Source organism: Anas platyrhynchos, chromosome 2, assembly GCF_047663525.1.
Source record: "Anas platyrhynchos isolate ZD024472 breed Pekin duck chromosome 2, IASCAAS_PekinDuck_T2T, whole genome shotgun sequence".
Lineage (NCBI taxonomy): Eukaryota > Metazoa > Chordata > Aves > Anseriformes > Anatidae > Anas > Anas platyrhynchos.
Window position 1 is genome coordinate 154,707,920 of NC_092588.1, and position 15,394 is coordinate 154,723,313.

The 15,394-nt window shown below is 47.7% G+C and overlaps 1 protein-coding gene across 5 annotated transcripts in view; it reads left to right on the forward strand.

Annotated features, from left to right (window-relative positions):
• Nucleotides 1-13,947, forward strand: part of PLCD1 (phospholipase C delta 1) — a 52,855-nt gene extending 38,908 nt beyond the window's left edge. For all 5 annotated transcript variants that reach the window (XM_072033872.1, XM_038174550.2, XM_072033873.1 and 2 more), the window contains exons 8-15: nt 276-425; nt 5,915-6,076; nt 7,423-7,579; nt 7,867-7,983; nt 9,137-9,315; nt 9,844-9,976; nt 11,846-11,995; nt 12,376-13,947. In XM_072033872.1, the coding sequence (XP_071889973.1) occupies nt 276-425; nt 5,915-6,076; nt 7,423-7,579; nt 7,867-7,983; nt 9,137-9,315; nt 9,844-9,976; nt 11,846-11,995; nt 12,376-12,467 (1,140 nt within the window). In that variant the 3' untranslated portion in view covers nt 12,468-13,947. The remainder of the gene's footprint in view (nt 1-275; nt 426-5,914; nt 6,077-7,422; nt 7,580-7,866; nt 7,984-9,136; nt 9,316-9,843; nt 9,977-11,845; nt 11,996-12,375) is intronic.
• Nucleotides 13,948-15,394: the final 1,447 nt, after the last annotated feature.

Below are 15,394 nucleotides of genomic sequence, written 5' to 3' on the forward strand. Positions count from 1 at the left end.
GTGAGGTAAGAAGGTGCTCTGACCTGTGGTGCAAGTGGAGTGGAGACACAGGGAGCCTCACCAAACTGGGCAAGGCCATGGGAGGCATCCTGATGCAGCCTGGAAGGCATCAGCATAGATCTGAGTGGCTACCACACATCTGAATTTGTCCATTTTTTGTCCCTGCCATTGACGCACTCATTTCCAGAGCAAACAACACAGAGGTTTTATATCAATTGCTATAGACTGGTGAAATTACTGAGTTCACTGATGATGGATGTTATGTCTTGTCCTAGACCTCACCATACCCTGTCATCATCTCCCTGGAGAACCACTGCAGCCTTGACCAGCAGAAGGTCATGGCTCAGCACATGACGACGATCCTGCAGGACATGCTCTTGGTGGCCCCGGTCGATGGAAGCAAATCGCAGTTCCCGTCCCCAGAGGTGAGCAAGGCCAATCTAGCACTTTCTGCCCTCTGAAGGTGGGACAAGAGCGAGGTCTGTCTTCTTTTTGGGTGCCAGCTGGGGGACTATATGCCTGAGGGGTGGTGGGAACTACAGTTGCTGAGGAACAGAGCTTGTTTGTGAACAGTGGTGGAATAGGAAATAGGAGTAGCTAGAAACAGCTTCTGCACATCAATCTCCAAAATGACATCTTGCTCCTTGTTTGCTGTGTGAGATTTCACAGGAGACATTCCCGAGGGACTGAGGACATTCCTGGTCCATTTATCGAGGCTAGGCAATTTCCTTCATCCCATGAGGAGAGGATGTAAGGGAGCTGAGTCTTGTGGATCTATCTTGTATCTGCTCCCACACCCCAAACCTGAATACGGCCTCATTCGGGCTAATCCTCTGAAGCACAGGCAGGTTGCTGCACATGAAGGGAAGATTAGCTCCATGAGAAGTGACTACAAATTGTCTCGGTGTTTTTGATCCAGCAAGTCTGGGCACTGCCTGGTTTCATGGTAGGTGAGGCATTTTGCTCGGTGTTGAGGGATGTAGCATACACTTCCCTCCTCCTTTAGTGCCTCAGGTACACTACCGTGGAGACCCAAACTGCTGATTAGGAAGTCAGGAGGGCTGAAAGGACAGCTGAGATTTCTTGCCTCTTGAAACCCAAGGAGAAATTCAGCACAAGTGGCCTAAAATTGGATGTGAGAATTCCTTCTGCTGAGAATGGCGTGGCGTGGCATGGCAGAGGGGATGGGCTTACTGGGGAGATGTCCTAGGGGGACAAGGGGAGGTGGGAGATTGTGTGGAGGACAGGTGCCACTGTGATAGCTCTGAATCAGGGCAGCCCTTCTGGGGGAAGGAGATATACAGCTCTTAACAGCGTACCACTGCATTGATGTCATTACCAGGCAATTAGAAAAAAAAAGTGTAAATGGAATCTTCATATATATATATAAAAGAACTTTTTTTCTTTTTTTTTTTTTTCCAAAAAAGAAGCCAAAATGTTAACCTTTTCATCTGTTTGTACAGTTTGGGTTAGAGTTTTCTTTCTTCTTTTCTCTCCTAAGCACTTTTCAGAACCAGACTTTTATGTGTGTGAATATCTGCCGTTCCTTTTAAATCGCCTTCCTTTGCAAAAGAAATAATTTTCCCCAAATTGGATGAGAATGCCTAGCCGGAGCTGGAAGCAGTTTGTGGGTGGGATAAAGCTGGCAGTCAGCAGGGGAAAAGGGGAGGGAAATGAGCCACCCAAAATATCTTCTGTACTTGTTCTCCATCTCCACTTTTCACTTTCTGACTTACCCCTTTTGTTTGGGAGTGCTGTGCCTCACTTGATACAATGCCTGCTGCAGGGGGAAGCTGATCTGGGTTAGTCCCTAGGTACCAGTGCAATAAATTAGGATGAATCATAATATTTAATAGTGCTGCTTCAGCAGGACCTTTGCACTGGCACAGACAAGTTGCCTCCAGTGAAGAAGTGACTCTCCCAGGATGAGGTTACACCCAGCATGGAAACAGGTCTCCGCAGGCTGTTACTGGGTTGGAAAACCAGTCTTCAGCGTTACGTGCTGGCTTGTTATTTATCGTCAGCGTAGGATCAGGAAAGCTGCTGATGGCTTTTCAAAACACTGCCCTGTGACCAGAGGAATGATATGAAGAAAGAAACGAGAAACACCAGGGAAAGAAATGTGTGATGCGTGTGTATAAGGGAACGACCCCAGCTTCCCAAAGATGTTTTTCCCATTCTTGTGCTCATCTAACCTCCTGCTTTGCTTGCCCAGATGGACACGTGGCCCCAGCTGGAACAAAAGGGCCCAGATCTACGTTAGTGAATGGAGCTGGGCTGATACGCTCCAGTGGAGGGACTGATCCATTTAGTTTAAAGGGAGAAAAAATGTCAAGGTAGTAAAACATATCCTTTTTCCTCTGTTACTTTTCCTCCACTTCCCTGCCACGTGAACTAGGAGAGTATGTTTGTGGAAAATACATTGAAGCTGAAACATTAAGAACAAAAAAACAACAACAAGAAACCCCTTGGATTTTCCACTTCCTTGTGCTGCTGGCATGAGGAAGCCTGAGGTATTTTGTCTTAGAAAAAGGGTGGGATCCACCTCTGGGAAGAGGTCTGAAAGGCTGTAAATAAAAACAGGCAAAGCATTGCTGCAAAGTGTGTTCGCAGAGCAATGTCAGTAATTAAAAGACAAACACCGTTTGTATTCACGCTAACAATTCACAGTGCAGCACAAGGCAGGCATCTGGTTTATTAGGTCCCATTTAGGAACAGAGTATTGGGCTACACAGAGCATCTAAATACCTCCCCCAAGCTGCTGTCTTTAGGTCCCAATAATAAATTAAAGGTCTATAGGATAAAAGGCCAAAAGCTACAAAAAAAAAAGTTCCAGGAAAGCTTCAGGTCAATGCCAGAGTTGTAGGGAAGAGCTGCTCCAATCTTTTCTGCTGCTTGTTTATTTATCAGGCCTTTTTGCCTGATTCCTGACCTGCACAGGGGTCTGCCAGGGCCCTGTCCTTGCATACCAGCTAGAAATGATGCAAAAAACAGTGTTGGAATGAGACTAAAATAGCTGCCAACATCACATGCTACTAATCAGCATGTCAAGCATAACCAAGAGCTCTCCTACTCTTTGCTGTTGGACACCCTTCACCATGAGGATGGCTTTGGCCTTAACAGACCTGCCTTGGTGGGTGACCCTTTGGACCACGAGCCCCCCAGGTGAGAGCCCCAGTGCAGTGGCTGGGGTCTCAGCCATCCCACACCTCCCGTGTCCCACCAGCTGTCCCATCACATCCACTACTGAGACCAGCGCCCCCATTCAACATCCCCTTGAGCCATGCAGCTCAGCAACTGCTTCCAGTATAGCAGCAGCAAGGCACAACTGATCTAAATCTCTCAAAATCTCCTTCAATAATGTGCTTCTTCCCCTCCTCCCCTTTTTTTTTTCTGAGACTTTTTTTATCTTGTGGTGCTACTCATTGTAAAATCTGCAACACCTCAGGCTACAGCTGCTCTGAAAGACGTCCACAGATGGAGACATGATAGGAAAAAGTGCTCCTGGTTTGCACATCTCTTAATGAACATGAACACGTTAATCCTCACAGCTTCTCAGAAGTCTGGGGAGATGGATATCTCCTAAGGTGGCAGTTCTTAGTATATCCAAGTACCTGAGCATGCCACTTTGGGCTCCGTTTTACAACTAGTTAATACAGTCAGGGGCATTGGAGGTGTGGTCCCAAGTGGTTGTCTAAATAGACCAGGTGAATCACATCTTAGGAGTGTTCAGTTCTATTTGTTGACTCTAAAGGAGGTGTGAAGCCATAGAAAGTTTGTAGAGGTGGTTTCTGTTAAGAGTCTGACACTCCCACTGCAACAAAGACTGGAAATCAGATCTTGCCATGGCCTTTGGGCTGCTAGCAGGGGCAGGAAACCCTCAGGTAAAATAATTGCATGTGTGCAGATCTTTTAAACTCTGCTCTTAAAAGCTTTGCTCCTGATAAAGAACAGAACATTAGATAGTTGCCATGTCCCTAAGGGAGCAAAGCCTTGTGTCAGAGCCATCTCATGTGCAGAGCTGAGCTTGCTTTGGCGTGCCATAGAAAAGATGAGAGAGCAGGAACTCCACTTCTGGAGAACGAAAGCAACATGATTTACAAGGTACACAAGGAAGTGAAAGAGCTGCATTTACTCAACTACACTAAACATTCTCGGTGGAGTCCTGCATCCTTGTAGCTTTTCCCATTTTCCTAAGTTATATTCGACTTCGGGCTTGCCACTGGCAATTGGAATAGCTTTATGGCCTACTTGGAGAGTATTTATTGAGCATTTCAGCTAATGCTTCTTCCTAAGACAAGGGATCTGCTCAGCAGAGCTGAACTGATGAGCTGAGTGTCTCTCCCCTCAGGCTAGAAATACTTAATGTCACATGAAGAGGAACCCAGAGGGTTGGAACAAGTGCTTGTGAGTGTTTGTGTCTGTGTTTGTCAGCTTATTTAAAACCTTTGTAAAGGGATAAGCACTCACATTTAGGACTTTGCTTCCTAATATCCACGGTAAATGAGGGAGGGCAATGTTTATCACTGGCAGCTTCTGCAGACACATTTTGTCTGGAGTTGTAAAAGCTTAGAAAGGGCTGGTATCTCTGTTGGTAATCAAGCAGGCTGCCCCAAATGCATTTTGTCCGAGTTCCCTACTGCTGAACGGTGAGATGAGGCGGTAAGTTTTCTCATGGGATGTTAGACAGCAGAGGCAGGTAAGAATATAGAGTACAGCAGGATGCGATCTGCAGCCCGTGAAGGACCAGAGGGACTTCTCTGTGTCCCCCTACAACTGTCCCCAGTGCAACCCCTCCGGGCTGGGGCACTCAAAGCATTGCCTGGACACAGCTCAGCTTGGAAGAAGGCTGAGGAGCGGGGGGGCTGGAGGGTGGTCTGGGGATGGGGAGGAGGAGGATGCTGTGTTCTGAACGCTCCTTTGGGCCTTTTATTTCCAGACACTGGTACATTCCTCCCAGCTGCCTCTGTGCAGCTTTTGAATGACAGGGAAAGTGCCCCAGCGTAAACAGATCATTTGTGGTAGATGAAGAAAAATCCTCTTGGCTGCTGCTTCAGGTGCCGGTGCCAGATTTCGGCTCAAACCAAGTTTCATCTGCAGCGTAGCTGGTCCGTGAGGAGCTGGGCTGGTCTCCGCGGAGACACGATGCAATTTGCTTGCAGCCACAGAAGGGGAATGGTGTTCTTTGCAAATGCCTGTGTTGTTTTTAAAAAGATCCTTGGTTTTCCACAGGCCTGTCATTTGAGAGCAGTGGGGCTTGTTGCTTTTGCAGATGTGGAAGGGGCAAATATAGGATGGTGCTGGGAGAAGAGGGACCATGCTACACGAGTAAAGGGACTGCATTGGCTAAACCTGATATCGCCTTTTTCCTGGAATAAGTAGCACCCTCCGTAGCCAGCAGTACCACACATGTGGCAGCAAATCTCCCACTGACTTTACTGGAAGCTGCAGAATCTAGGGCTGCTCCTGGGCTGAATTATTTGATTTTTGAGGTGTAACCCATTCACTTGGAGATTGCATCCAGGCAATACTGCTGCTCCCTGCTGCCAGGATTGCTGCAGCACCATTTGGGTTCAGTCAGCCCTCTCCAGGCTTCAGCTTTCCTCCCACAGTCTGAGCTTGCACAAGCACTGGGTCATGTCAGTGGTGTGGTGGTCTGTGAGCAACCATCTGCTTTTGGTGCGTTCCTTCACCTGATGCTTTTAGGTGGACTTTGAAAGAGGCTGTGATTCGGCACAAGAAAAGTGTTCCTGGGATTAGCTCAGCAGCCAGAATGAGGTATCTAAGAAGGGTCTGGTTTGGGAACTCTTCCTTAGGGTGTCCATGCCCTAACACTTCACCTGCGAGATCCTTTATGTGTTCTGGTGCCACGTCTGCTAATTGCCAGCTATTTTGTCCACTTCTCTTTGTGCAGCAACTGAAAGGGAAGATCCTTGTGAAAGGCAAGAAGCTGAGCAGACAGGAGGATCCCACAAATGGGAACAACAACCTGGAGGCTGAGGATGTCTCTGATGAAGATGAAGCAGCTGAAATAGAAGATGAATCTGTAAAGACAAAGGTGCAGCAGAAGGGGAAGGTAAGTAAAACAAAAGTAACTGAATCCCTGAAAGGGGCAGATCTGGAAAGGCAGAAAAGCTTTGACTTAGATCTTTGTGTATTGCAGAAGGCTTTGAAATCCAGCATCAGGAGGTCTGGCCTTGTTCGTCAATCCCATGCCTTATGTTGGCAAACCACCTTCTAGGTGCGCTTTGTACTGTGCTTGAAAACAAACAAAAACAACAGAAATATACTTTTGATACATTTTCAGCTAAAGTAGTTTTGCTCCCTCATGTGAGGACACTTACTTTTCCAGACTGCAGGTCGTTGTGAAGGACATATCCCTTATGGACCAGGTTCACAGGTGACATAAATGCATTCAGCCCCACTTATGACAAAGTGGATTGACATTGCCTCTGAATCTGGTCTGATGCATGCTTTCCCTCGCTGATAAGCCCACCCTTTGAGGGCTTTATTTCCTTCTCTGATCTGTGATCAACAGTGTGTGTAATTGTGAAGACTCATTTTCTTTTCCTGCCTTTGGTGGGAGCTGGTGGCTCCCACTTCACCCTTGCATCAAGGCTGTGGAGTAGTTGGCACCAAAGCACTGTGAGAACTTCCTAAGTGAAGATAAAAAAGCCCAAGGTCTGGGGGTGCCCAAACATCTTTCCCTTCTCTCTGTTCCCACCCTTCTCTCTGTTCCCAGGTCTGCATACTTGGCACCAGGACAGTATTTTCAGACCAGTTCATTGCTAAGGCTCAGTTGTAAGGTTTAGCAACTGGCGACAGCCACTGATGCTGAATTACAAATGATAATGCAGAAAGCAGCAGAAAGGGTCTCCCACCAACAAAAAGTGAGAAATTTCATCTGGAGGACATCATGCAACAAGGGGTGCTGGGACAGCAAAGTGTCTCCTGTGTGAAATCCCCTCTTAGCTCACCAATACAGGCCAAATAGGTTCTGTCTGTGTTTATATCCCTAATCACTTGTGAGCTGTAATAGCCAAGGTGAAATAGTCATTCACATAACAGCGTGTGAATGAATGCAGGAGGGACAACCCAGATGAAGTGAAATATTCTTGGTGGTAGCAGTTGGGAAGTCAGTGATATCACTGGACAGGCCAGTATGGGCTGGTGAAATGTGCCGGTAGCGTTACCTACTGAAGGTCTGGGAGGAGGGATTAGCACTCTGCATGTGCTAAGGACATAGGAAGGGCAGGCTGCCCCTTTAGTGTTCTGCCTAGGGGAGCCCCAAGTCATCAGGGGCATCTTTTCCATCTGAAATCAGTGGAAAATAAAAGCCCCAGTGATCCTAAACAAAACATAACCGTTACTCTTGAGTAGGACTGCAGAAGCTCCCCACAAACCTCTTGCTCCTTCTTTTAGAGTGACACCCTGAAGCTGGCCAAGGAGCTGTCAGACACAGTTGTCTACTGCAAGAGCGTTCATTTCAATGGCTTCGAGGACCCCAGCCACCCTCGGGCTTTCTACGAGATGTCATCGTTCACAGAGAGCAAAGCTCTGAAACTAGCCCAGGAGTCTGGTACGTATATTCTGGCAGAAGGCCATCCTCTCTTCCAGTCCCCCATAAAGTGACAGCTAGTGGTGGTTAGGCATGAGAAAGAGGCATCCCCAGAGATCTAGGTCATGGTCTCCTTGGCCATCCATATCATTTTGAGAAACAGTGGGAGTGACTTAATGTCACGGAGGTTGTCACCAAGAAGGGCACTTTATGCAGGCCAGACTCACTGGACAGAACAGGGCTATAAACAGCAGCATCAAAGAAAAGCAGGCCCATCACTGAAAGGAATATTTTTTTTTTTCCTGAAGGAAACAGTTTTATTCATCACAACATCAGGCACCTGAGCCGAATCTACCCTGCCGGGTGGAGGACAGATTCTTCCAACTACAACCCCATCGACTTGTGGAACGTCGGCTGCCAGATCGGTGGGTGCAACTGGGAGCTTGGAGGGGGTCAACCTGGATGGTTTGGTCATAGAATCATTAAGGTTGGAAAAGCTCTCTAAGATCATCTGGTCCAACCATCCCCCTCCCACCAATGTCACCACTAAGCCATGTCCCCAAGCACCATGTCCAACCTTTACTTGAACACCTCAGATCAAACTCAGATCTCTCAAGCCCTAGAGGAGGGCCGTACCATAAGGGACAAGCTGTGGCCTGAGATCTTTCCAGTCAAAGCAGTGCCTCTAGTTTGCTCCTGGGACACTGAAGCCCTGGTGGCATTCTCATGTCTCAGAGATGTGATGAAAAGGTCTTGCAGCTTGCTAAGTGAATTATCTTGTAGCTTTCATTCAGAAAACCTGGTGCAGCGTATGTAGGACTAAGGCCCAGGATAAAGCTGGGCTTCTTTAGAAGTGGCTAAAGAGGTTAACATCACCTTGGGGAAATCAGGGGAGAACTGAGCAGGCTCTGGGATCTGTGTGCCCTCCCTTTGTGGTATTAATGAAACTGTTCACAGACACTGCTTCCAGATTTGACATCAAAGCTTTTAAAAAGATAGGGGCAAATTAGAAGGGATACAGGAAATCTGCCTGGTGTCAGGAGAACTGTGAGGTTTGATCTATATTGGGCAAAGGACAATATAGAGGTGATTTGATCACAGTTTCTCTACCGGACTGCATAAGGATTTCAGACTGTGAGGAGCTCTGTAGTGTAACCAGGAGAGGTCCCTGAGGGTGGCAAATGGAAATAGGTGTGTTTGGGCTGGAAAATAGGTTTTATAATGAGGTTAAGTAGATAGAGAAACAATCTGAGAATGATCTGTGGCTTCATGAATGGGTTTATGTGAAAGATGAGGTTGTTCAACCAGGTGACGTGAATTCAGTGCAGGACATTTTTTGATCCTGTCATAGGTAGGAAGAAAACTGAGGTAGCTACTATGGCTCCTTCTGCCTCTAACATCTCTGAATGGAAGAAATCCTCAGGGGAAGCAGGCTTTGGGGGTCAGAGGTTATCACTGATCTTTGCAGCATGGAAAAGTCAATGGTTATGTCCATGAAATGTAATTTCATGTGAACGGAATTGGTATACTCTCATTGATTTATCTGAAAGTGACTGAATTTATTTGTTTATGTTGCAGTTGCCCTAAATTTCCAGACAGCAGGCACAGAAATGGATGTCTACCAGGGTCGGTTCCAGGACAATGGGTTTTCTGGGTATGTCTTAAAGCCGGAATTCCTCCGGGATGAACAAACCAAATTCAATCCAAAATCCATCACAGAAGGAACATGGGGGACAAAGAAGAAGCTTCTGCTTAAAGTAAGAATAGAAGTTGGAAACTTATCTTAGTGGCATCCATTTTTTTGGGGGGGTTATAGGTTGTGCCTTCTCCTGGTCCCACATGGACAATGTTATCCCAGCCCTACTCATTTCCCACTGCCAGTGTCTCCGCTTCAGTCCTGCATGGGCCCTCATCTTCCAGGGACTCGCTCACGTTTAATATTTGTCAGCAGTAGAAGTTAATGACAGTATTCACCCTACAGGAACACACAGGCGTTTTATAGACAGGCAGTCAACAGTCACTGCTGTTATTTCCAAGTATCGTCTGATCATTTTGGGGAGAGAGAGGAGTTGACTTTTCCCTGACCCAGACCAGCTGGCTGCACTGTAGCAGCGTTCATTAGGTGCTTTAGCTCCTGACAGCGTCCTCTGAAGAATGTCACAGTGTTGGTTCTGAAAGACCAACACCAGCAACAAGTCCTGTGCTCCTGGAGAAGGAGAGGGATGTTTGTCAGGGAACCCCCTCTCCTACCGATGTTCTGACCTTTTCTTCTGTTTCCTCCACAGATCATCTCTGGTCAGCAGCTGCCCAAGGTAAACAAAAGCAAAAACTCCATCGTTGATCCCAAGGTAACGATTGAGATCCATGGCGTCCAACAGGATAACAACAAGAAGCAGACCAGAGTCATTGAAAACAACGGTAAGGGTTTTTCTTTCATGCCGTGACCCCTGGGGCAGTAATTCTTTGGTTTTCTGTAGCAGTGTGTTCCTCATCAAGACCTGCTGCCCTGTGGCCAGGCCTGCCCAGATCACCCGAGCTGGCTCACACTAAGCAGATCCATCAGATGCTGTTGGTGTACTTCAGTGCAGTGAACCTGGTTATATAGCTAGCCCCACAAACTGTCCCCATGGGGCATTTCTTTCAGGGTTTTTTCCATGTCTTCTCTGTCTGAGGTGTTTGGAGATAGAAATTACCTGTAAAACATCAGCCAGCTGAATTGCTTTTAGGTTGGCTGCCGAATCTGCAGACCCAGAGCTTTGGAAGTGTTCTTTACCTCCATGCAGTTGGATCTGACCTGGGACACAAAGTTTCCCAACAAGATCTTCCCAGAGAAGGCCTCTGGTGAGGCTGATTTTATTCTGAAAGAGCCACAAACTCATGAAAGAGTGAGGTAGGAAGGGAGGTCCAAAACAGGACCTAAGTTAACTCACGTTGTTCACTGTATTGACCAGATGGATTCTGAGTGTCCCAAAGCATGGAAATTGCAAGTGATCCAATCTTTCAGGGGCTGAATACTGTGGCAGAGACAGCAGAGGGCAGGTTCAGCCCTCTCTTCTGTGGGAAGACAAGGCAGTAGGAGTCTGAGAAATCAGACCTCCCCCTCCTCCAGACAGACAGACACATAGGTACACCCAGACACATGCACGCACTGCTTTTCTGCGTGAAGGAAAAGCCCAGCACTAGAAAGGCAACGCATATTTTCCTCTCTGCTAACATTGTTTTCCTTTTCCTCCTTTCCTGTTTGAGTAAATCTGGCCTGGCTCCTAAAGCTCACGGTCATTTCCTTTGCCTACAATGATTTTTAGAATGTCTCGAGTGGAGGCTAAGGAACATTTTAGATCTGCCAGGCTTATTCCTCAGGGCTGCTTAGCACATCTCCATAGCCAGCCCACAGCTGCCTGGAGAGGGGCAGGAGAGATGCTGGAAGGGAGCTCAAGGGGTGCTGGAGGTAGAGTAGCCCCAAAATTCCAAATAAATTGCAACAACCCAACCCAATTATTTTGCTATGGTGCTGTCACAGACCCTCCTAGCACCTTCAGGGCCAGCTGAAAGAGCACTGCCTCCTGCCGAGTCATCCACAGACCCTCCAGGACCGGCAGGCTTGAGCTGATGTTTTGCTGTCCTGGAGCTTCTGTGGCGCACAGGCTGTGCTGATGGCAGTGGGGTTTCAAACAGGATGTCCTCTTCTCCTGTTTGTTTCTGGGGAGTGGTTTGTTGAAACTGCAGGGAGCACCCGCAGTGACTTAGTGGGAGAGCACTGCGCTTGCTTTTTGTCTCTCATTTGATGGGGCTGTTGTCATTTTGTTTGCTTTGTGAGTCTGGATCACAAGATCCTTAGACATAAAGCCCCAGAGAGCTGTCATAACACAAAGGCACAGTTTTCTCCACTTCCCCCGGGTCTGGGGCTGTAAAAGTCTGCTGCTGGTCCAACACAACCCAAGATGTCTTATCTATGTATCAGCCAGTGAGAGCCTTTGGAGCAGGGCTGAGTTCAGCCCCATTCTGCCCCCTGCTGCCTTCTGGGGATGTGGTGCTGAGGCCTGCAGTGAGCAGCCTAAACTGAAGGATTTATTAATTAATACCAGGCAGCGATTCAGTGTCAGAGTTGGGAACAAGTCTCAGCATCTCCTGAGACCTCTGACCTGGGTCAGGTTAGGTTCCCAATCAGGCCAAGTCCCCATCCTTATTTGCAAACATCTCTGACCAACATTCTTGCTCGTGAGCATCTCCTACCTTCCTCCTTGTCTGCGAGCAGCTCTGATCTCCATCCTTGTCTGTGTTGCTCAGGCTTTAACCCGAAGTGGGAAGAAGAGTTTACGTTTGACATAGAGATCCCTGCACTTGCCCTGGTCCGCTTTGTGGTGGAGGACTTTGACATGTCAACCAAGAACGACTTCATCGGGCAGTATACGCTTCCCTTCACTAGTCTGAAGCAAGGTAAGGCCCTCTGCCCTCTTCCTCACACCCACTGATGCCTTTGAGTATCTCCAGTGTCCTACGTGAGAGGTCCAGAGCCCAGAACACTTTGGGTCAGGACAGGTCCTTGCTCTGGTGTCTGGACAAGATGATAAATGATTTACCGAGCAGCTGTTGCACGCTGACTCCTGGGAGGGGACAAGCTTGTCACCAGGGCCTTGGACATGTTGTGTTTTAACAATGCTCAAAGCCATGCCTCTCTGACCTAGCTGTTCTGTGGGGCACAGGGAGCAAAGCACTCTCAGAGACGGGGAAATGTTCGTGCAGGGTCTTGGCAAATGTTAGGAAATGTTTTTCCGACCGGACTAAAGGCCGCTCTCCATCTGTGTCTGTGCTTCCAGGTTACCGCCACATCCATCTCCTGACCAAGAACGGCGACCCGTACTCCTCCTCCACCCTCTTTGTCTACATCAATATCCAGGACTGCGATTAGCAGCTCGGCTCTTCCAGGGTGCAGCGGGCCTTGTTACAGCCCTAGGAGGAACGCAGCGTGTGTCGGCTGCCAGTGCCAGGGTCCCACCTGATCCCCAGTGCCTTCTCTGGAGCAGCACATGGTGCCCCACAGGGCCCTGGTCTGAAATAGCCATCGACTCTCTCCCTTCTGCGTGCTGGAAACATCCTAATGCTGCTGTTGAGATTAATCCTTTCGTACCTGTCCAACCAATCCAGCTGTGTTTTTTAGTTCACTTTACTTTAGTGTGATTTTCAATTCTGCTTTTAGCAAGAGGATAGGGACTCCTTTTTTGCAAATTACAGTGCTTGGTGTGGGTTCCAATCAAGCATCTGGACAAAACACTCCACATCTGTGCAAGAAAAATGCACCCTACCACTGAAGGCAGTGGCTAGATACCAGGTGACTTCTTGCAGCTTCAGATGTCAGACATCCTTCACCATCTGAAGTCCTAAACGAGGACACAATTCTCCTCTTGTCTGTTACAGATTAAAAAGAAAGCTGCACTACAAAGGGCCACGTTATATAACTTGACTTTTCTTTTGTATTATAATAAAAAATACATGAACACTACTCTGCCTGCGTGCCTGGCTCCCAGCCAGGTCGCTTTGCATTCAAAGCCTGGCTCTTACCCTGTGAAGGAGAAAGAAGCTGCCGAACGGCAGATTTCCCTCTAACCCAAAGTGAAATCCACTCAAAGGGACCTCAGAGAATGTCTTTTGCCGATGACAGTGGAAATACACTGAACTGACAGTAGGGCTTTTTTCTTTTTTTTTTTTTAATGCAGTAAAACTTTGTGTTTTTTATAGCAAAACCTCCTTTTAACACAAGAAGTGGCGGTAGAAATGGTTTTAAATGTTAGCTCAGTCCCAGTTGCACTGTAGAGGTAACCTAGCACAAGCAGAAAAAAGCGTTTTGAACAACCCAATATTTATGGCAAAAAGTGTTTTTTTTTTTTTCAAGCACAACTACAGAGTTAAGTGAATAGTGTTGAGATAATATATGTTTTCCAGTTCCAGCTATGTTACTATGTTAGACTATTAAAAGGACAAAAAAATAATCTGGAAAAGTCCAATTCCTCATCACTGTTTGCCTCTTTGACCTACCTGAATGCAACATGGATGAATTTGGAGACGGACCTGCTTAATTTCTTAAAGCTGTCAGTCTTTTGGGGGGTTTGGTTTTTCGTGGCTGGCATTGGAGAGGATGGGCTTCTACCAAAGAGGTTAATTTCTGTTTACACAAATTCCAGTCCATTCAATCCTCCACCTTTTTCTGAGTCTAAAATAGCTTGGATTTAGTGATCCTTGGGCCCACTGCAAAACTGGGCTTCTTTTAGTCCGACCTGGAGTTTGTTATGCTGCAGTAATGCTGGACACATTGATTTTTCCTCTTCACTATAATTATCTGTGATGTTGTAAACCATTGCCAGATTAAATGTGAATTATATCCACACCAAAAAGGCTGAAATTGACTTAATTACCTGCGGCTGAAGGAGTTTAAGAGCAGCAGAAGGCACCGAGGCAGAGCTGGGTGTCCTGCAGTGACATGAACTTTCACTCAGCTCACCTCTAGGACAGGGAACATCACACCAGGAGGCACGTTGGAAGGCCAAGGTTGGAGCATCCTTAGCTCTACCTCAGAGACACCCTGAGTTTGGGCCACCCAGGCTCCCAGGACGCTCCGAACATTTTGTTTTAAGGATGGGAGAGATGAGAGCTGCGGGAGATGGGCAGGCAGGGGCAGGATCTCACTGTCCATCCACAGTCAGGGTGGGTTTAGATGGACTATGTGGAGAAGCCAAGGCTGCCGCTGCCTGTTGTGGAGGTAGGCAAGATCTGTGGGAAGGCAACATCCCTTGTGGGACAGGTAGAGAGATCAGGGGAAATGGGATAGGTAGAGAGGTCAGGAGAAGAGTGGTAGACGTGGGCCACGACCCACCAGAAGCTGCAGCAAAAGCAAAAAGTGGCATGAAAGGGAGGATGTGGGTGAGAAACTGCCCTTTCCTTCATAAAACAGAGGCAGAGAGTAAAACCAGCTCTCCCCATGAGAAGAGGAGAGCAGCAGCAGTTTCCAGCAGGCCTAAATGTCAGAGATCTATTAATTGTAAAACAATAATATAAAAAATAATAATAAATAACCCTGCTGCTTTCCGAGTCCTGGTAGGACTGCTCTGTTCCCATTTGCTGGTGAGCATCATGGCAGCACAAATGAAAGCAACACGTAGCAAACCAGCTTCATCTCCCTTACCTGATAGGGTTGCCACTTGCTCTCCGTTGATTGCAGGATACTCATTAGGCCCCCCGTCAGGGCTGATGGGTGGAATCGCTGCATTTTATGAAGTAGCACACGCGATTCGTTAATTTGGGAGCTGGCACGAGCTTGCTGCAGCAGGGCAAAATAAATATTGTACATAGACTGCAGCTTCCAGCCGTGGCAGAGGGATAACGTGCACTGATTATATCCAGCGTGAACACAACAGGAGCACTCACGCTGGCAATTTGGCCGAACTGTGTCTCTGTTTGACTCTCACCTTACTCTGTGTGGGTGTTTCTGTGGGTCTGGGGCTGGACCCTCAAGCAGAAATGAGCCGAAGCGGTGCAGGAGCATGGAGGTAATGATGTGGTTGTGGCTTATAGGAAGTAACCACCAACTCTGAAATGCAAAGATCTGTCCAGAAGAACCCTCCACTGGAAGGTCCATGCCTCCAGCCCTCCTGGGTACTACATGAGAGCCCTCTGCTCCTCAACCAACACATCGGCAGCTCCTCAGCTCCAACCCCATGTCCCTGCAGCAGGGGTGGGCAGTCAAGCCACCTGATGAACAATGTGGGGAACAGGGGGTTCAGGAGCAGAGTGCATGGGCTGGAGACACAAATGGACCAGACTGTGGTGTTTAGGACTCTTCCT